The sequence below is a fragment of the Sander vitreus genome, chromosome 12, assembly GCF_031162955.1.
Source record: "Sander vitreus isolate 19-12246 chromosome 12, sanVit1, whole genome shotgun sequence".
Lineage (NCBI taxonomy): Eukaryota > Metazoa > Chordata > Actinopteri > Perciformes > Percidae > Sander > Sander vitreus.
Window position 1 is genome coordinate 23,047,741 of NC_135866.1, and position 22,397 is coordinate 23,070,137.

At 39.9% G+C, this 22,397-nt stretch overlaps 1 protein-coding gene across 1 annotated transcript in view; it reads left to right on the forward strand.

The window, feature by feature from the left end:
- The window catches only part of cdh24b (cadherin 24, type 2b), a 92,963-nt gene that overhangs the window by 12,491 nt on the left and 58,075 nt on the right, over window positions 1-22,397 (forward strand). The window contains exons 2-3 of the mRNA XM_078263328.1: window positions 7,698-7,992; window positions 16,998-17,117. Coding sequence (XP_078119454.1) covers window positions 7,698-7,992; window positions 16,998-17,117 — 415 coding nt within the window. The remainder of the gene's footprint in view (window positions 1-7,697; window positions 7,993-16,997; window positions 17,118-22,397) is intronic.

Genomic DNA, 22,397 nt, shown 5'->3' on the forward strand with positions numbered 1-22,397 from the left:
AGATAATTCACATTCAGTTCTCACAAACTACTATTAAATACCATAGGTCTTTTTCAGGAAATTTCTTATTCAATTTAAAGTAATAATCTCAAAGATTTCCATTTAAAAAAATGTCTTTTCAGTCTTGCTCTATTGCTGAATGAGGTAACACAATGGTGATTGAGCCTATGGCCCACTAAAGAAAGTATTGCATTTGCAGTATTACGAAGTGGGTGGCTGTGGCGTCATTCCCAGGACAAATCAATACAAGGCCACACTGTTTACATCTCTGGGAAGTGAGATAAAAAAAAACACACCTGCATTTACTGCCTATCGCCATAGGTGCCACCAAAAAGAATGAAACGGCGATCTTTGAGATTGTTTTCTCAAACATTCTGTGTGTGTGTGTGTGTGTGTGTGTGTGTGTGTGTGTGTGTGTGTGGGTCAAACATAAACATCTTTTCCAACCCCAGTTACTTTCATACAGTCCCTTAAAGGACAATTCCGGCGCAAAACGAACCTAGTGGTTAATAACAGATGTGTACCCACTCTGTCGCTCACTGGGACATGATTTCATGCTAATTGATTGTGTTTGTAGCTTGAACGAAGCTAGCGCAGACAACACAACTACAACGCTAATATTCGGGGCACAGGGAAAGCTATTTACACCACTAAAAAGGCTCAAAATATCACCAAACTTCAATGGTAGCATAGTGAGGGTCCCTACGTGTTAACCCAAAGCATTGAGAACTTTGTAAGTGTACCGACAGTTTATTGAACAAAGAGCTGTGGGAGCTCCGTGAAAGGGCTACGAGAGAGAGTGAGCTATGCCGCAACAGAGCCTCGTACTTCGGGAAACAAGCCATGACTTACAGCTGGCGATGCCAACTAAAATCAAAAGCAATTTGCACAATATATCTGAAATAATCGGTTATCTGAAAATATCGTTGTTTTACCGATGTAAAACATAACTTGTCTAGTTTACTTACTCAGTGGATAACTGTCCATCTTGTCCCTCCGGTCTGGGTCGCCGTCTCCAATTTATTTTCGGGACATGGAAAAAAGTCATTTCAAATCAGAGAGGTACAAAACACTGCGTCTCTTGGGTGTTGCGACGCAACAGGTCCCAACCCGTGCAACACAGACACTCCTGTTCGGTGGCCATAGCTTCACAATGTCCGCATGTCTGTTGCGGCATAGCTCTCTCTCGCTCTCGTAGCCCTTTCACGGAGCTCCCGCAGCTCTTCGTTCAAAAAACTGTCGGTACACTTATAAAGTTCTCAATGCTTCGGTTAACATGCAGGGACCCTCACTATGCTACCGTTGAAGTGTGGTGATATTTTGAGCCTTTTTAGTGGTATGAATAGCGATTTGTTTTTACTTTCCCTGTGCCCCGAATACTAGCGTTGTAAGCTAACCAGCGGTCCGCGCTAGCTTCGTTCAAGCTACAAACACAATCAATTAGCATGAAAACATGTCCCAGAGAGCGACAGAGTGGGTACACATCCGTTATTATCCCCTAGGTTTGTTTTGTGCCGGAATTGTCCTTTAACTGTTATAAAATATGAATTGTACTGATGCAGTTAATCCCACCCTTGAATTGGAAAGACATCACACAAACTGCTACTAATACCTGTGTCCACACACTTGTTTGTATTTGGATATGTGTGTGTAGGTGTAGGTATGTGTTGTATCTCGCTCTCCTGAGGCCCAGATGGGGATCCATTGCTTAACAGATGGGAGACAGAGCTAAGACGTGATGATGGCAGAGCTGATCACAGCCAACCCAGAGAGTTGTTGACTTTAATTACTAGTCACTGTGTAGATGTTGGCCTCAGCTTTGTGCTGTGCTCTATTAACGCACACGCTTCCAGGCCTGCTTTCAACTGTTTCTTCTCTCTCCAGGTCACACACACACACACACACACACACACACACACACACACACACACACACACACACACACACACACACAAAAACGCACACTAACGCACACCAACGCACACAAACACTTACACATACCCTCAAGCAAAACAAATTATATCTCAGTGCTAGGTATGCTGGCCACAAGGCACGGTTTTATTTCAAACAGGCTCTCTGAACTCATATGGCCCTGTCCCAAATTCATTTTGCTGCCGTTTTCCCTGATCGGCATGTTTCTTGAGACATCTCTCTGAATTGGCGGGCCTGCTCCAAATCGATTGGCTGACCCTCTCCCCTCTACCCTGCTGGCTCATATGAAAGAGCTGGCTCAGTCTCAGCCCCCGGCAATACCACCACTCAGCCTTGTTGTGGAATTTGACTCGCTGGTGGGGCTCACGGTTGTCCTTTAGGCCTGCGGTTCTTTTGAAGTCGCCACACAGAATATGAATAGCTTCCCCACCTCCTTGCAGAGGAGATTGGGGGATATTCTTACACCTGCCTGTATGCCCTTGCAAACTCTCCCTGATGTGTTCAGGGAATTGAACCTTGCTGTCAATCCCTGGGCTCAGCGGTGCCACTGTACGCCTATTGGCGTTTCACGTGAGCTGCCAGCTGATTTTCCACAGTTTATAATTTTTCCTGCTTCTATAATGTTACCTCCCTATTAACCTCACACAAGCACATCGACCACACACACAAACACACACACACACACACACACACACACACACACACACACACACACACACACACACACACACACACACACACACACATGCTGGATTTGTGGGGGGGAAACATCCACATTCATTAGGCTAATGCACGGCTGTGGAAAAAAACACATTTTCCTGGTGTTTTTATGATTTATTGTGCAGCAGAAATGTGAAATTGTGTATATGGGGTATTAGTTATTTAAATGATTTAGGGGTTGGCAGAGAGTACTTTTCCTCCTCGCTTCATGATTTATGGTTATTGCAAAAATGTGAAATAGAGTATATGAGTATAAGCATATTACCTTATGATAATATAAGTAATTGAAGAGATTTAGGAGTCTGGGGAGGCTGGGTGTTGCACACACAACTGGCGCCAGAGAAAATTGAAATGGCAGCTTATCAGGCTGAAATCGCTCTCCAAGCAGAGGTGACACATCAGTAAATTTGGCTTTTGTGGCCAGTGTCTTCATATTGTTTGGCTCTTGATATATTTGATGGTATATCAGGGGGATATGAAACGCAGGAGTTATGAGATATGTCATATTATTCAAGTTAAGCGGATGTGAAATATGGTGATATCCAGTTGTTATAATATTGTTTGGGTATTCTTGCACACTGACAGGTTGCTAAAAGATATCCCAAAGCTGTGCCACCTTTGTAGCCATAACATTTCCATAGCCATTTTATCTGGTTAAGTGGGTTTTCATTATTTTACTTTCCTATTAATCTAGGAGGAACAGATAAGGGTGAGAGGTCAGCCTTAAATGGATTTGGTTTCCTTCGGCTGGGCTCTCCTGCTCCAGAATGACTCTGAGCAGTGCTTTCAATCAGTGCTGCCACCGCTCACTGTGGTAATGATGTCCGGGGCTTCATTAAGAAGCTCGTTAAGTCCCCTCGTTAAGCTGCAGGGCCGTTAAGACTTTGATTGTTAATGGCTCTTCGTTAAGAAGAGTGAGGAACCAGGCTCCCATGGTGGCCCTGACCAGCCGGGTGTTTTGGCCAATTGGCCCCAGTTGGCCCCCACAGAAGATGGAGGATGAGAGCAAGTCTAAACTCATTGTAGGTTAAAATACTATAATACTTTTCAGTGAACTAGTGTGACCCTGGCTGCAACAATATACATTTTGATATAGTAACAAAACTTGTAAACCTACATAGGTGGTAGGCCCAACCACTGGTTGGACCTCACTTTATACCACTGAACTATACTATTTAGTACAAAAACAAATAAATAAAAGAAGCAGGCCAACATAGTCTATATCCACGATGTTCCACTTCCAGGATTTCACTCTTTTCAGCCGGATGCAATCCGTTACTTTCCGTTTTGTTTGTGTTGGAATTTTAAACTGAGGACTATGGTTAACTGCTAGCTGGACTATCTGTTCAATTGGAGTTTTCTGTTGCACGACTAAAACAACCTTTGAACGTACACATGTTCCACCAAAATAAGTTCCTTCCAGAGGCTATTTTGCAGCGGCACTGTGGCTCCGTCCGGCACTTAGCGCCACGCATGATGATTGTGATTGATTTAAAGAAATGAACCATAATAAACCAGAGCATGTTTTTCTCCCATCTTGGAATGCTGTGTGGACTAGCCACACCCTCCTCCGCAGCGCTGTGGAGGAAGGTCTGTGGCAAAGCGAGACTAAGGCCAACATAATTAGATGGTATACCAGGTTATAGCTTACCTGCAGGTTGTCAAGCTACTATAGCTATTGGCCCGTTGTTGGCTGTGTGCATGTAGATTTGTCTATGACAGGTAAAGTGTGTTTTGCTCGCCTTGCACTGATTGTACATCATTTCCTTGTGTCATTTTGAAATATAGTGAAATTGAGGCAAACACCAGTTTGCCTGAACGTTTGCAGGACTGCTTCTAGCAGGTTTGTATATTGTCCCAGAGCGACCTGAAGAGGTCCATGTGGAGGTCATTGTTTACTTTACTATAACTACAGATGGTGCACCAGTCTGTCCTAGATAGATTCTAGATTTACTGTATTCGAATTGACAGGGCATTGCCATCAATATTAAGCCTAGTCACAGTTGTGGTAGGTGCTGTGTGGGCAGGTAAAAAGTAAGGTTTACTTAGTTATTGTTCAAAACGTAGGCAGACAATAATATGGAACAGGCAGATAAGTAAAATCAGGCAGGAACAAATGTCTGGAGTTAGCGATAGCAAAAGCTACATGGGGACTGGTGTTTGTAAATTAAAGTCACTATAAAGAAGGTAAATATGTGGAGTGGCTGATAATATGACTGAGGAAGGTATGAAGAGCTGGGGTGATTTTATGGTTTTATGGCTAAGAAATGTAACTACAGAACCATAGTTTTAAAAAAAAAAAAAAAATAGACATTTGGCTTTATAGTGGTCTTTCCCCACTGTGCTCTACTCCTACAGAATCATATGTTAATTTATATATCCTAAACTGTAAAGGTCCTCAAGATAAATTGACAGGATGGTTATGGCAGGGTATGGATCTGCCGTTTTCATAAAATACATTTTGACATGGCTCATTTGGAAAAGCACAGGTGTAAATAAAACAGTTAATGACGTCTGAATTCCATTCAGCTGCTTCAGTTTCAGGGTCCTGGTATTTTGGCTCAATGTCACACTGTCATGGCTTACTGGGGCACATGAATAGAACAGAACCATCGTTAATGTTATTAGTAACACCTGTGCTTTTCCTACTATGACTGGGGGAAAAATGGCACACAAAAAAAAACTACAAAAATAAACTGAGATGCTGCTGTTGTCTATTGAGAAAACGTATGTGATGACATATTAAAATTATTCGCCTCTCTTTTGAGAGCATTCACACTGGAAAGAAATATAGTATAAAAATGTCAAGAGAAACTTTTCAAAGCACCTCTGCATCATTATTCAGTCGACTCCTCTGCCATGTGTCAGTATTCTCAGTATGTCAGAATGGTTAAATACAAGGCGTACTTAGCAAAGCTCATGCTCTACGGTCTGACTATTGGAAGAACTACTCTAACCAGTGCACCCACACACACCTGCTTATGAGCGTAGTGCACGAGGATTGACATAATGTAGCTAAATTATTGGTTAAAATATAAATACTTTATATGTAACAGAGTAGTATATGGATTGGCAGCGGAGACTTGGTTTTGCAGGAGTGGTTTAAGATGTTTCTGTGAATTTTTTAATTATTTTTCTCCTCACTATTTGATAACGCTAAAATCACCATGAATCCAAGCCGGCCACAACGAACTGCAACATTTTCAAAGCAAGGTTTCAAGGTTTCAGGCCAAGTATCACTTTAACACATGATCACTTTAGTTATTTTACACATGATCACTTTAGTTATTTTACACATGATCACTTTAGTTATTGTTACAAAAGTTCCTTGGGCTAACTTCACAAACCGAGCTAGCATGAACATGATAAGTTAGTCAAAGATAGCTAGTCTCACATTGCCACATCTCCACTGATGTAGTATGGTCTGGCTACACTGCTTATCTATTCTGGGATAGGGGACAAAGCGCTCTGGCTTGTTTGTTTTTCTTTACACCATTCACAGGCTAAATACCAGCAATGTAAATCCGTTGAGCCAGACTAATTCAAAGATAACCCCCCTCTGTTACATGACAGGGTGCGTGCATGGGTATAGAGAAAAGACTTCAGAACAGCATTAGGGCTATTTCTAGTTTCCTAAGTGCATTCTGCTTTCACACAACACCCTCTACGTTGGCCAGAGTGCTTTTAAAAATTCCAATTTACATTGTCATTTAAATAAAGGGATCTTTTGAAGGTGAAGTGTTGTGTAACTTTTGACTTTGTGCCAAATTTTAGCTTTAAACTTTCAAACAGTCTGAACTTTTGATTATTTTCTTAGCTACCAACAACCTTGTCAACAGCTGTACTTATCGTTTACCCCCTGGGAAGCTGGCGCATTCATGCTATTTTCCTCTTTGAAAAATGGCGATCCTCAAATTAAATGAACATTCCGATTCACAGTATCCATTCTCATTTCATTTAGCAAATGTGCTTAGCTGTTGCCATGCAACAATGCCTTCCTAAGCGAACCCACCCATCCCCTCCCCAGCCAACTCTCCGCTCTTCCCTCCCTCTAAAGTCACACTGTCACACTTTCATGCGAGTGGCGGCTAATTTATCACTGTTTTAGCAAAAGTTTTTGGTCACAGTTGCTATTCGATCCACGTAGGTGTGGGGTAATGAGATTGAATCTTGATGTGCTGGCCGCGTCCCGCTGGCGTGTTTCTCTCGTCGGGGACGGAGGCCAGTGTGGAGCCTTCCCTGATATTACCTCTCCCTGCATGAGAGGCCGCTAGTCGCTTCGCTGCTCTGCCATCCTGCCAGGCGCTGATCCAATAATGCTCAACACAAGGCTGTGATCGATAACAGCATGTCCCACTCCCATACACCCCTCTGTCCCTCATACACACCTATTAGTTAGGGAATAATTGATTGGCCTACTGTTTATTATTCCTTTGATTAGGTGCTTTCATTAAATAGCAAAGGCATTGCATGTGCGCAGACTAGTAAGATCTTGCCATCCACAGCTGCTGGGAAGTGAATAGAGGCTTTAAGAGTGAGCAGGAGAGTATGTGTTCTGGATATCATTGGAGAGCAAGGAGATCCTGGTTCATAACTGCTCATACTGCAGGAATAGAAAGAAGAGACACAGTACAATGGGAAAAACGTGTGTCCCTGTGTGTGTGTGTGTGTGTGTGTTTGTGTGTGTGTGTGTGTGTGTGTGTGTGTGTGTGTGTGTGTGTGTGTGTGTGTGTGTGTGTGTGTGTGAGAGAGAGGGAGGTATTGTGCATATTTCTTTTGTCTGCCTCTGCTTAAATTCATTATATCCTGGAGGCATGAAGAGGATAATCTGCTTGTTTTGTCTTCATTGCCTGTCTTGAAAAAACCAACTTAATTTTTAACTGGTGTTTACTCTTCTCTTTCTCTCCCACCCTTTTTGTCCTTGTCTTTCCTTTCCTCTCACATTTTCTCACTTTCTATTTCCCCCTTTCTATTTTTTCCGCTTTGCTTCTATTTTATCTGTCTTTTTTTGTTATCTTGACCCCTCTTCCTATCCTGTCACCCAGCTCCACACTGACATGGACAGGAATGATGGACGCACTAAGTATGTCCTGCGAGGCGAGGGAGCGGGCTCAGTCTTTGTGATAGACGAGAAGACAGGTAACATCCACGTCACCAAGCCACTGGACCGCGAGGAGAAGGATGAGTATCGTCTCATCGCCACGGCCACTGACAGGCAGACAGACCGTGCCCTGGAGCCCTCCTCACAGTTTATAATTCGGGTGCAGGACATCAACGACAACCCACCTATCTTTGACGAAGGCCCCTACATCGCCACCGTGCCTGAGATGGCAAATATAGGTACTGGAAGTAGGGTGGGCAGTGGGGGGGAGAAGTGTATGGAGCTCATAGTTTCCAATGTTAAATAATAAATATGACATGCAATAATTAATCATATGAATAAATAAAGTAGAATATATAAATGACCCAATAAATTGTGAAATAATTTAATAAATTGAACTTCAAATTTAAAACTTTAATTTAAAACTCAGTTCATTATTATGAAAACTAAGCTCCTTATTATGTGATTTTTTTTCTTTCATTAGTCTTTTTTTTGAAAAGTCATTTTTTATTGTATCATGGTATTTTTTTCTCAATGTCACTTTTATTCCCTAATGCCACTTTATTTACAGTAGAGTCACCAATGCCCGCCCCCCTCACCTTTCAACCAATCAGCATGTGCCCTCAGCCCCTTAGCAGGCTATCCAACTGTTAACAACATAGCCAGCTAGCTAGCTTGGGTAACAATGATTAATTAATTCTGAACCAATCAACTGGAAGCTGCTGCTACAATTGAACACAGTGAACACAGTTACAGTACAATAACTATCCTCTTTTTTTTCTTCTTTTTTTTTTTACCTTCACAACGCTATACATGCTACATAACTAGCCAGCTAACTAGCTTGGTTGGCCTATGAGCTTGGATGTATTACCTAGCAATAAAGGGAAGAGCAAGAGATAGCGTCAACAGTGTTAGCTAGATGGCTATCCGAAATCACTCCCTCGTTCACTTCTCCCAACAATTTGCTCTATAATGAGTGGTGAATTGCACTCTGGGATTGTTAGTGAAGTTTAGGGAACATGTGATCAGCTGAAACGTGAGGAGGTAAACACTGGTGATGCTATCGTGAAAAGTGACATTATAAAATAAAAGCATCATTTTCATAATTTCAAAAAACTTCATTTGAAAATTAGAATGATGAAATTCAATTTCATAATAATGAATTACGTTTTAAAAATGTATACACATCATGTATACTTTATGTATTAATGTATATATAAAATATATACATTATATGTCTTATTTTCTTATTTAACACTTTGAATTCCTGTGTCCTTGTACACCCCAAAAATGAATTATTGTACATAAACTAGTTGCCTCTAGAAGGATAGCTGCTCAAAGCTGTCCCGTAATATGATCATCTGAACTTTCTGCTGTGATCTGACTGGCTCAGTACATGAATAAATTGCTATCGCAACGCCATCTGCCATCCAGACAGCAGTGAATAATTACATTTTTCATGATAGAAAGATGATTACGCTTAATCTTTCGACCAGAAGACAACATGGAGGTACTGCTATTATAGTTTGACCAGGTAACATTTGTGCAAAGCTGAACATGAGGTAACAGAATTACAACCCTGGATTTGGAGATTTTTTTTGGTTGCTCATTTGGCTAATGGATTAAAATTTTGCCTGGAATCTTTGTTACATGTCGCATACATTTCTTTATCTCATCTTTCATGTCTTTTCTCCGCTGTGATTCAGTAATGAGAGCAAAAATGATAAAAAAATAATCTTAAGAACTTACCTTGATTGAGCGGGTTATTGAAGTCACAGTCTGTATAAACTAAGGCTGTTGCATTTTATTGGTTTGCTGTTTAATCACAAAGTACTAGCCAGTCCAGCTACTGTCAAGCTCCAAAATGATGGATGTCCCCTCTGACCACAGCTAGACAGCATATTTTATTATTTTTATCTCAGAAGGCTGAATTGTCTGAAGGTATTTTATTCAGCAGCTTTGAAATGGTAGTCTATATAGCCGGCTCAAAAACTTCCCTTTCAATGAGAAGAATGTGATATTTTGAAAAATACAAAATATCAATTATTGTCAGCTAAATTAAACCATTAATTGACTCCTCTATTAGATGAACTGTAATATAAACACCTATTTGAAAAAAGCACTTAAAGTGTGACATTAACTAATATTTGAAATGCAACGAACACGTCAATGTAGATGTCTTCCATATGAGGTTTTGACAGCAGCAGCTATGCAGCCATTATACAACACCGAACTGTCTGCTAGGATTTCATTCACACTGTATTACCATTTTGTACACAACCATTTTAGCCTTCATCAAAATGATTCATGAAATGGGTATTGTATGGTGGGAAAACCTGCTGCACATTAGCAGGTTAAATACAGTTCAATAGGTTTAATAGATGGATAGTTTTCAGAATATAAAGTTGTGAGGGAGAGTTTATTTACTTAACTAAAGATGGAGTCTGAATACTGCCTCTGATATCTAAACAACTTTGCAGAGCTTACTGCAGCTGATTAAAAGAATTTCCTGAATTTTGATTGGCCGCAGGTTGTCAGTCATTGTCTAAAACCTGCCCCATATGAGATAAACGGTTGTGGTTGGCCCCCACCAGGGTTTGGCAGGCTGGAAATCTGTCTGAGCTGGCGATGGACCAGATATATCTGTCTGAGCTAGTCTCGCATTGCCAGACCTTCCTCTACAGCGCGGAGGAGGAGAGTCTGGCTGGTCCACACAGCATTCTGGGAAGGGAGAAAAACATGCTCTGGGTTATTGGCATTTCTTTTACCAATCACAATCGTCTTGGGTGGTGCTAAGCGCCGGACGGAGCAACGGTGCCGCTGCAAAATAGCCTCGGGAAGGAACTTGTTTTGGTGGACCATGTGTACGTTCAAAAGGTTGTTTTAGTCGTGCAACAGAAAACTCAGATTGGACAGATAGTCTAGCTAGCTGTCTGGATTTACCCTGCAGAGATCTGAGGAGCAGTTAACTACAGTATAGTCCTCATAAATCCACCAGAGTTTAAAATGCCAACACAAAGAAAGCGGAAAGTGACGGACATTTTGACGGTCGAAATGAGGGACATCCGGCAGAAATTCCGGCGGCACCTGAACAATTCCGGAAATGAAACGTTGTTGATATAGAATATGCCAGAGCAAATTAAACGTGAGGTTGTTTGGTTACTGGCAGTCAAATGTGATCAAACCACACCCACACTGTCCTGCAAATTAGGATGAGTTTTTGTCTGTTAAATAAAAAATGCCTTAAGATATTTCTTCAATTTTGGTGTTGCTCATTTAGTCATGAATATTAAAAGTTATAGAAAAATACTTAAGATTTGAAGGATGACTTGTGACTTCATGCATGAAAAAGCATGAAATCATTCATGCAATACTCCATGAACTATCAGTAATGTACAAGGATTAATAGTACCTCATGTACCTCATGACTTAATGCAAAAACAATATTTAATAATTAAATAATTAATGCACCAATTAAGGCATTACTTTACATAGTGTTCCTGCATTAAGTCATGCATTAGATACTATTAATCCTTTTATATTATTGATAGTTAATGAATTACTACATGAATAAATTCATGCTTTTTCATATATAAAGTCATGCATGAATTCATAATCATTCATGCACCCTCATTATAAAGTGTTACCATTTGGAGTTTTCAGGGACTTTATTGCATCAAACAAACACAAATAGAATAATATCACTCATGTAAACATACAATAAAGTGTTAGGATACTAATAGCAATTAATTATCTTATTCTCACATAAACTGGTATGGTAAATTATCACAAGCACGTACAGATTTTCATCAACAGCCCTATGGCTTATAGTCAAGGTGAAGTTATACACACAAGATGAGAATGTATCTGTAAAATAAAATAGGCTGACATTTTGACTGGTCTGTATTCAGTAAAATTCAGTTCAGTTTCATACTGTAGTCTTGACAGTTTTATTTTATTGAGCCAAACTGATATTGTATTCAAAACAAGCAACATTGTGTGCCTTGAGCGATTGCCAAATTATAGCACCTAATATACTGAAATATAATTAAGTAAACACAGAGATTAACCTGCTGTAGGTCTAATAAATGAACAACTCAGTGACGCGTGTCCGTATCATATGTTAATAAGAGGCCTATTTGATCTTTTCCATGTTTCCCTTTAGGCTTGAAGACTTTTGCAAAGTCAAAGGCAGTCGGAGAATAACTGTGCAAACATTTACTAATGAAAGAACTCTGGCAAACTGGCTGTCAGGTGCAAGAGAGATGCAAGGGAAATATTCCCTTCTGTATAGTTTCAACACAGCTTTGTCCACGTAGCACATGTCAGAATTAAAGGATCTGCCCTTTTCAGATTCTAACACCTACATATAATTTCTAAAGGGCTTTTTGAGTGCAGTTACAAGCTAAACGCGGCACAAAGTGAAGGACATTTGTACTGCAATAGTTTCTTTATATCTAGGCCATATGCTTTACCTCCTGTTTACAGTCTCCAGTCTCATAAAAATGTTTTGTATATGAGTTTGATATAGATATATAGCTATATATGTTTGATATAAAATATATATCATTTATCATTGTATTATATATGAACAATTTGCTTTATCATCACCCTCAATAAGAAGACAGCAGCATTGGTTACAGTTTATACAGCTCAAGGTACACTTTTCCTCCAACTACAACTTAAAACACTTTACACAGCTTTTCTTTCTGTTCCTGCTGTATCTTCCTCTACAGCTAAGAAAACCTTTAGGTTTAAAGCCCCCTCAGATTGGAATAATCTACCTGTAAAGATTTGATCCATTTTATGCCCTGTCTTCTTATTACAGTACCAACTGTACTTGTCCATAACAACTCTACAACACCATGATAACACTGTAACCACCACTTCCAATATTATTACTAATATCCATTCTTGCTCTGCCTAGAACTCAAATATGATTTCCTGTTTGGCTGATTGTGATGCTTTTTTTTCTGTCTTTGTTGCTGTTGTTGTTTTGTTCACTGTTGTGTCTAATTGTGATTGTACTATATATTTATGTCGCTAAGGACCCCCTCGAAAACGAAATGGGTTATTCCTGATAAAGAATTTTCAGAGATACAGTATATGGCGTTAAACCAACTTTTACAAAAAATAAAGTTCAATGTATCTTGAATGTAAAGAATACATCTTACACCATAAAGTATATACCTTTTGTAGAAGTTTTAAATGCACTTTTTGTTGGGGGCAGGCAGGTCAGGCGGTGCTGTTCAATTTTATTACTCTTTTGGCATGAAATTGCATCTCAGTTTCCGCCTGCTCAGACCAGACAGAGAAAATTTCATGGCTGGAGTTGGCGAATGTGCACACGCAGAGCCTTTCCAAAAACCCGGAAATCAAATGCAAATTGGAACACAATTTAAATGCAATGCAGGCAGATTCTGTAATGGGTTGGATTAATGGGTGATTTTTAATAATACTGTCACCGCAGCCGTTTGCAGGATGTATGAGGTATTTTCCCTTTTGTTGATTAAATACCTGTAGACATCACACAGCAGCAGGAATGATACAGTGCATACGCTCCATCTGCAGTCTCTAATTTAAGAGATTTGGTGCTTGTAATTATACACAGGCCGAACAGTTTGGGTTATTATTAATATTATTATATGGGGAGCTCCCAGGTTATGTAATCATGTAAATGACTTAAACAGACTATTGTTTTTATCTCGCAGTTGTGGCTTGATTGTGTGCATGTAAATGTAAAGTACACAGATACAACTTAAATGAATACAATACATTTAATCATTTGAGCATAAAAAGTACACACAGAAACAGCTTGTATTGTACTACATAAAAAGAAGACATAATCAGCCTATTAGGGATTCTGCTGTCTATTCATAGTCGAGTCGTGTTTACCGTGTTGCTGCTTTGGGATCTGCTCTTTCCAGAGGAGAGCAGTTTACTCTCGGCTCATTAGGAAACTGTCAGCCACTTTTAAATGGGATAAGGAGCTAGCGTCGTGATTGGCCAAAACTAAAACCTACCCTGACTCCACCTGCGAATTTCGCCTACCAATCATGTAGCCATACATTTCTAGCCTCGTTGCACATACAACCAAGAATGAGTTGGTCACACCTACTGCACTTGAAACCTATGTTTGTGTTCGCAGCCAGTTTCAGTAAAATAGAACTCTTAGTTTGTGAGGTAATATAGTCTGAAATGCTTTTACTGTTGCAGAATTGGTGGATTCTTTCAAATGATCAAAGTCAGTCACCTCGACAGTCATGGTAAAGAAGAAAAGTGGGTTTCTGGTGCAAAACACCTTAAAAATCCATCAAAAGTGGATCCTGGATAACTCAGTTGTACAACATGAAAATCTAAACTAAATCTAAGGGTACTGTTTAGAAATTCCTGTTTAAACACTGCCCTGTTTCCTGTTGGCATTGATGTATGGCAGTGTCTGTGTATAAGATAATAGTCACACCCCAATACAATACAGTTTATCAACTAAATTCATGTGAACAGAGTGGACTAATTCTTCGAAAGCAGAGAAACTAAGGTACAAATAAGAGAAATGACCATTTTTCCAATTTAATAAGAAATTATTTTCATTTCATTTTTTTTACTTAAATAGCTGTGACAGACATGCCACAGCCACAGTGACCTGATAATATTTCTGTGACTGAAGAAAGACCATGTACCGTGTGACAGAAGCACTTGGATTTGGAATGAAAAAAAAGATGAGGGCAGAGATGGGGGGGACTTTTGCATTCATTGCAGTGAGATGTTGGAGTGACAATAACTGTCTGAGCTTGTAATTCAGAGCATGACTGCAGAGTGCCTGTAGGAAACAGTTTGTATGTACAAAAAGTACTCTAATCTCCATTTAAACTCCGCTCTGCTTCTTGAAAATGGGTTCTACTTTGTGGAGCACCCTTCCCTTTTAAAAGCATGGAAAATTGCTTTCTGGAAAACTTTTGAATTTGCCAGAAAAGAGGGTATTATTTTAAATAATTCACCCCTAAACCGATTAGTTTAGAAAAGTTCAGCAAATGTGGCCTGAGGTACTCGACATCTGCCTCTTATAGGTTGTTTCTAAACATCAAGGCCCCTCCCGCACGGAATTGTTTAATTCACATTAGAATAATGACCCTGCCAGCAGCATGGAGAGGGGGCGATGGAGACGAGCACTATTTAGTAATCCTATCAGCTGCCTTATAAGCGTCTGTTCTTCATAGCAGCTCAGTCTTCAGATTGAGTTGTTCAGTCAATCATGGATTCAATATTTACTTGACGATTCAATATTTACCAAGGTGCTTTGCAGCACGCGTGACTGGGGAGATAGCGCTGCTGTGAGGATCCTATCAAAGGCTCGTTACATGAGACATTTAAGGGCGAGGGGGGGGGGGGGGGGGGGGGGAGAGTGGGTGGTGTCTCATCTACGCCAATGAGACACTGACGCAAGGTGCGCTGGAACCGAGCCAGTTCCCCACTTAAAATTTGTGTCTGCAAAGTGTTTTGTGTTGGTTTCACTCGACTGGGTATAAACATCTTGCCAGATGTGTATCTGCATTCTGGGAAAATGACTCGCATTTAAAGTTTAACCTTGAGTAGAAATATTATATATATATATATATTGTATACACAAACTAGGGAGCAACTCTTATTCCTTTTTCCCTAGAGGATTAATGTCTTATGGTAAGAACATGCATCCAGATGGAAGCATGGCAGTGTGAATATTTGATCCTTGCAGAGTGTAACTGGCTGTATAGCACGGCTGGCAGGCTGCATACCAATTATATAGGTTTGCTTCCGATTTGCACTTGTTGCATCAACCTCAGAGCCAATCTGTTTGATCCCTAAGTCTGATTAGCTTTTACTCCTGTCAAAATAAACATTTCTGTCTACCTATGTGCGTATGCCCCCCTGCATCTACATTGTCTATAATAGAAAAGCCTAATACATAAAGGGATTCATAAGCAGACACTTTGTAGTCTGTGTCAGCCTGTGAGCGAAGCTGATTCGGTGATGGAGTGCTTTGAAATAAAAACAGAAAGTGCAGATAGTGCTGTAATAGTTTTTTTTCTAGCTGGCTAGAAATCAGAAGTGAGCAGGTATTAAAAATAATCACCAAACATCTGAAAACACAGGTAAAGAAAGATGTGCCTACTCTCTGTTTAACTTTACTTAATACTAATTATATACAGAATGTACTGTATATTAATAAACAACAAATCAAGGTTTGAGGTTTATGACCAGCATTATACTCTAGGAGTGCTCACTTTGGTTTCACCTGCAAATGAAGGGGTTTGGATGATTAATGAACTGGCTTTTTTACAGTAACTAGAAGAGTACTCCATTATACAAAAGTCCTACATTCAACATCTTATTCAAGTATAAGTGCACACGATTTAACAGCAAATGTACTTTCAAAATTAAAAATACTGCTGATAAAATAGACCGAAAGAACACAATATGTCGCTCTCTGTTATCGAACGCTCTCTGGTGCAATCTTTGCCGATTTTACATCTGCCATCTGTCAATACAATAACCCATCTGATTCTCAACTACCTGTAGTGGATCATCAACCAGAGGATTTCATGCGCTGCTCCCCGCTATCTTCCCCGTAGTGATGCTGTCATGGCTTTGATCAGAAATAAAGTAGCAGCTGCTCCCACAAATCCCCTTCTTCCTCCTATCTTGTCTGGCTCAAGTCCCACTGGGCAAAGTTGTCTCCCTGCACTTGTATAAATATAGACATATATGAATACACTACATATGAAATGTGTTTACTGTATTTACTATATTTCCATTTTTTTGCTCACAATTTCCGAAATGTCCCTGCCAAATTGACACTCCATGAGCCGTAGCAAGAATATTTAAGGGAGTGAGAGGGAGGCTGTTGGAGAGACAGACGGTCCGAATGAGAGAGAGCTAAAGGGAATTGGAGACGGAGATGAAGAGAAATGAAGTGAGTCAGAGGGAATCGAGGAGGGGGGGAGTAAAAGAGGGTAGGTGCAGCGGGGCCGAATAAAGTATTTGTCACACTGCCGTCTGAAAGAGATTGAAAAAGAATGATTGAGAGGAGAGTGGAGGTTGTCTTGATAAAAATGTTTCTTATGCTCTGAAAGTGCAGTCTGTCCACTTAGCTCCAGCTCTGCCTGGTTTTGACTCTTTCTCCTTTTTTTCTTATTCCCTTTCCTCCTCCCTTTTCTCTCTCCTCCTTTTCCTCCTTTGCTTCCTTTCTTGTCTCTCCTCCCTGCAGGCACGTCTATAATCCAGGTGACAGCGACAGATGCTGATGACCCGACTTATGGGAACAGCGCCAAGCTAGTGTACACACTGGTGCAGGGCCAACAGTACTTCTCTGTCGATCCCCAGACAGGTGAGTGTGTTTATATATCTGTGAGTGTGTGTGTGTGTGTATGTGTTCCCAACATAACACACATGGGCAGAGAAATGTAAGATGCGCAGATGTCAGGAAGCAAATACACACACCCTGCAGAAAAGCAAATATACTCTAGATGTTGCAGTGCAAACACATACTGTAGGAGCCAACAAATAAATTCAGGCTTGAGTCTCGAACACACACACACACACACACACACACACACACACACAGATGAGCATGTGAGGATGGACGGACATGATAACACACACACACACACACACACACACACACACACACACATTCAAACTAACACTTTTCCCCCTTGTGCATCCGTTCTTCTCTTGTCACACTTAGTCATCCATCATTTCCATTTCAACTTTACCCTTCGCCTCAAACACCCTGCTTTCAAATGCACACACACATACACACACACACACACACACACACACACACACACACACACACACACACACACACACACACACACACATACATGTATCTCCCCCTCTACCAGTGTCCCCCCTCCCGGTTTGCTCCACTATGAGTTGGCAGAAATGTATTCATGCTGCCAAGGCCTGAACACAAAACACAGCCTAATGTTATTATTTCTGGATGAAGCAAAAACAAAAAGACATGTGTTCAAAGAGAGATGTCAGCAGAGGTTTGTGAACTATTACACAGGACAGATTACAGGGGGCACAAAGGACCTGTCTGCTGTGTGTATTTTTGATATGCCTTTGTGTCTAGCATGTCACCCAAGGGCAAAAAGGTTTTTGTTCAGTGGAGGGTGCTTTATTTATTTATTTAATTTTATTATGATTAATTTTTTTTAGCATTGTGCCTTTGGGGGGAAATCATTGCTGGGTTGACTCAGAAATGGAGCTCTAACTGTCTGATGCTTTAGATGCTGCTTTGATTGACAGCGCACATATAAACACTTTGTATATAGCTCAAGATGAGGCTGCTGAAGTTGTTTTTTTGTGCATGTGGGAGTATGTGCCTACATGTGAGCGTCTATTATGCCCACAAGGGTCACAGGTGGCCGCTACTTGTGTTTTGCTCATTGAATGTCAATGTTTAGTAATTGATTGCGTTGACATGTGAGGACCTCTGCAACAAGCGAAGAGAGCTGCAGCGCTTTTTGAAATGTTAATTAGGGAATATAAACCTAATTCCACCCAGTGTGTGTATTAGCTGTGACACTGTGCTATTAGACGAGCGTTAGTATTCTGAACGTGTCCGCTCTCTTCTCTCTTCTTTCCGCTGTCTATCTCCTTTTCTCAATCACACCGTTCCCCGTTGGGTGCATCACCAAAGGTCTTTTTCAAAACCGTACACTCAGAGGTGAGCACATTTGCTCATATATTCAGTTTGTTTGCTTATGAATTCCGCTCAGAAACCTAGACATATACCTGCTTGTTCGTTAGAATTCAAAACAGCCTGCCGTGAATGTGATTCACCTTGAGCTGCCAAGTCATCCAGGCCGGTGTTGTGGCTGATGTTGGGCGAGAGCAGCCAGCACTTGATGTGCAACATCCAATCATATGTAGCAAAATTAGGTCATTTACACAGAGGAGGTGATCGATGTCGAATGTGTGTAAGTGATGTGTCTTGTTGTGCTGTTAAAGAGTGTGAGATATAGAACAATATTTTACGCTCCGTCAGCATGTCTGGCTGTTGGTATAAGGTGATTTATCTTTCCCATATGAGCTTCCTCACATATCTGTGTTTATATATGTGTGTGTGTGTGTGTGTGTGTGTGTGTGTGTGTGTGTGTGTGTGTGTGTGTGTGTGTTGCTGTGTGCCTTTAACGGGACATTAAGTAATATATTGTCGCTGTCAAATAGAAATTGGGTGTCTCCAAAAAGTACGAAAAGCTGTCAGATTGTCAGGAAAAGCAGTCATGTCTTTTGCCTGATGACATGGCGCTTTGTCCAATAGGTTTTAAAAGGGCTTCAAAAGCCCAAGAAGTCTAAGAAGAATTACATCTGTCAATTAGACTGAAAGCTTTCAATTACTATAACTGAAGCTATGGGTTTTTACACAGCAACAACTGGACTTTATTACCATTGATAATAATCGAGGAGCTGCTGACAGCATTGTTTACATGAACTAAGTACATACATTACAGTCCTATTAATACAATGAGGATAAGTATGCTACAGTACCTAATATAAGTGAGCACCACTTTCTAATAAGGCATACTTTATGAAAGGGTTACTAGATAGTTACTAAATGATGTATTACTGCTTTATAAATCAGTAATTATAGCCCAACTGAAACTAGATTTCTGTGGCTGATACAATATTAATATTTGATACTTTAAAATATTCTAAAATGATATGTATGATATTTTAAACATGTTTTTTTAAAGAACACTTTCTTGATGCTGATATATCTGCAATAATCCATTATCAGCTAATATATCAACCTAATTTACTGGCCCAGCTTTATAACTAATTAGCCATAAGAACAACTTTTGGGTTGCCCGGTTGTAAGGAAATCCATCTGGCTGCCCCATAACTTTGACTCTCTTTTATTATCAGCTAGACCCCTCCAATGAATCGTTTTACCAGTTACCCTTTAGAGAAGAGCTGCAGAGCATCTGGACCAACCTCCATGAAATAACAACTTATTAACTTATTAACTCACAACTGCAGGTTAAATGGCTTATTGAAAAGCAATGAAACCCATGACCTTTTATTAATGACTTACAAACATGTATAACTGCAGTCTTGATGAAGCCTTTGATGAAGGGTCTGGACTTTCTCAGTTCATAATAAGCAATGTGATCTGCAGTTATAAATGTTAAAAAGTCATTAATAAAAGGTCACGGTGTCTATTAAGATTCTCAGTCCACAATGTCTTTGGGTGTCCAGTTCAAGGTAGCTGGATTTGCTGTTAAACTACTGGACAACATATCCTCATACCTTAATGACATTATAGGTCAATTTCCAAAGACGACCGTAATCATGTGACGGTCACTGCAGTTTTAAACACGCAGTAAATGTTGTAAAATGGAACTATGGAAACTAAGTTTAGGCAACAAAATAGTTAGGATTAGTAAAACATCAGGCATTGGCTTAAAAGTAGTCACATAAAACTACTAAAATGAGGACGTGACATAATGTCATTGCGTCTCGGTTACTTTCAAAATGACAGCTGACTTTTGGTTTCACATTGGACAAAGAACCCCGGTATCCTGAGGGAAAGTTCTGTTTGTTTGACCCACCCACCACCCCAACCTTTACTTTCATCACCTCACTTCCTAGTTTGCTTTCGCGATAATTTCTACAGCCACGAGAGGTCACCGCCTAACAAGAAACCTAATTGTGGGTCGTCAAGAGCTGCTTGCATAATCGACCCATACGGTTGTTTCCTGGGTGAGGACGATCTGTACTGGAACACAGTTAATCCAGTTGCCTCTGAAAAAGGTCAGAGGTTTGTCACAGTACAATCAGCCATCAGGTTTGCAGTTACACGTGTTAGCAAGTCATTAATAAAGGCTTTTTACATTACATTACACTAATCCATCAAGTATAGAATTGTAAAGAATGTGTGCATTACTTTGCTGATGAGTTAAGGAGCTGGATTGAGAGAGAAAGCAAGACATGATGGACCAAAAGTAATTATTACAAATGGCATGTTACTGATCCACAAAGTATTAATAAGCTTAATGATTTAATAACCATTAATATGGTCATTAGTTACGGTTTGTAGGCCTATTATGAAGTTATACCTACAGATGCTTGGTGAAGAGATAAGATATCATGATACAAAAGATGTGATACCACTCTACTGTAGAGCAGGGCTATTCAGTTAAATTCAAAGAGGTCCAGTTACTAAAATTTCCTCCCAGCAAAGGTAAGAATTTTATAATGTGTAAATTGCGTCCTGTAGCCCAGTGGTTCCCAACCTTGGCGCCCCCCCTACTTATGTCTAAGAAGAGCTGAGCCCCCCCTCCGAAACCGAAGTTGAGGTAACTCTCGAGATAGAGCCTTACTTTCTTTTTTGATACAGAGGAGTTATCAGCACTTTTACGTTTCTCCACGCCATGTTTCATTCATAAAATAGTGATGCCGTGGCGGCAGGAAAAATGAGGATGATAGCAGCTAGCAGCTGACCTGATGACAGCAAAGGTCACAGGTTAAGAGGTCCCGGAGGTTTGGCCTACTAAGTAGCCTGCCTACAATTTTAAGCCAGAACAAATATATATAGTTTTTATACATACTTTTGTATACATTATATATTCTAGTGTATTATCATAATTTGTTTAACGTGCAAATATTTTTTTTTTACCTCAACCTCAAACCAGATAAAGACTTGCGCACCCCCTGTGATCTTTGCCGCCCCCCTGAGGGATCCCCGGACCCCAGGTTGGGAACCACTGCTGTAGCCTACCCCCATGTCTATCAAATAAAATCAGCAACATACAACAACATTTCCATACAATTTCACCTACAATATTTATTGTCAATTTTCAAAGTAAGATCATTTTAACATACAGACACATTAAACGTGTATAAACAAATAGCTATCTTTACCATAAAGAAAATTTGTCCTAGCACAAGAAACTAAAAGTAAAGTAAAGTAAGTAAAAAACAAGTAATTTCCCCACTGGGGATCAATAAAAAGTATAAAATTAAATTAATTTTTTTTTTTAAATAAAAGACAGAATCTTCTAAATAAAAAAATTAAAATAAAAAAATTTAAAATAAAATTAAAAATTAAAATAAATATATATATATATATATATTTCTCTTTATTTATTTATCTCATGCACATGTGTAGGTTCTTTTTGGCAAGTCTGGGAGGTACTTGGTTTTAATTTATGTTCATAGAGGAGAAAGCTGACTCACATCTGTAAGTCGATCCAAACATTGTCAAGGTGTGTAGTGCTACTTTGGTTAGACCAGGGGAAACTGTCTCAGACAGTCTGTAGCCAGAAAGCAGCAGGGAGTTGCTTCATGCTCCATGCTGTCATCTCTCTCACATCTCTCTCATGCTGTCGTTCTCTTTAGCGAACTGTCTATGCACGGTAAACAATCGATTTGATTGGCTCAATTAAGTGAAGCTATTGCCGTATAACTGGATTAGCTGCACCCGCCATCTATAGCCGCCACTGTTGGGAAAAAAAACAACAACTCTGTGAAGATCATTATTTATTCTCATTAATTTATCAGATATTGTTCATGGGTATGAAACATCTGTAGTTAAACTATTGAGTAGAGCTGGATAAGAGTCCCAATGTGTAGCTTTTATTCCAAAACAGCC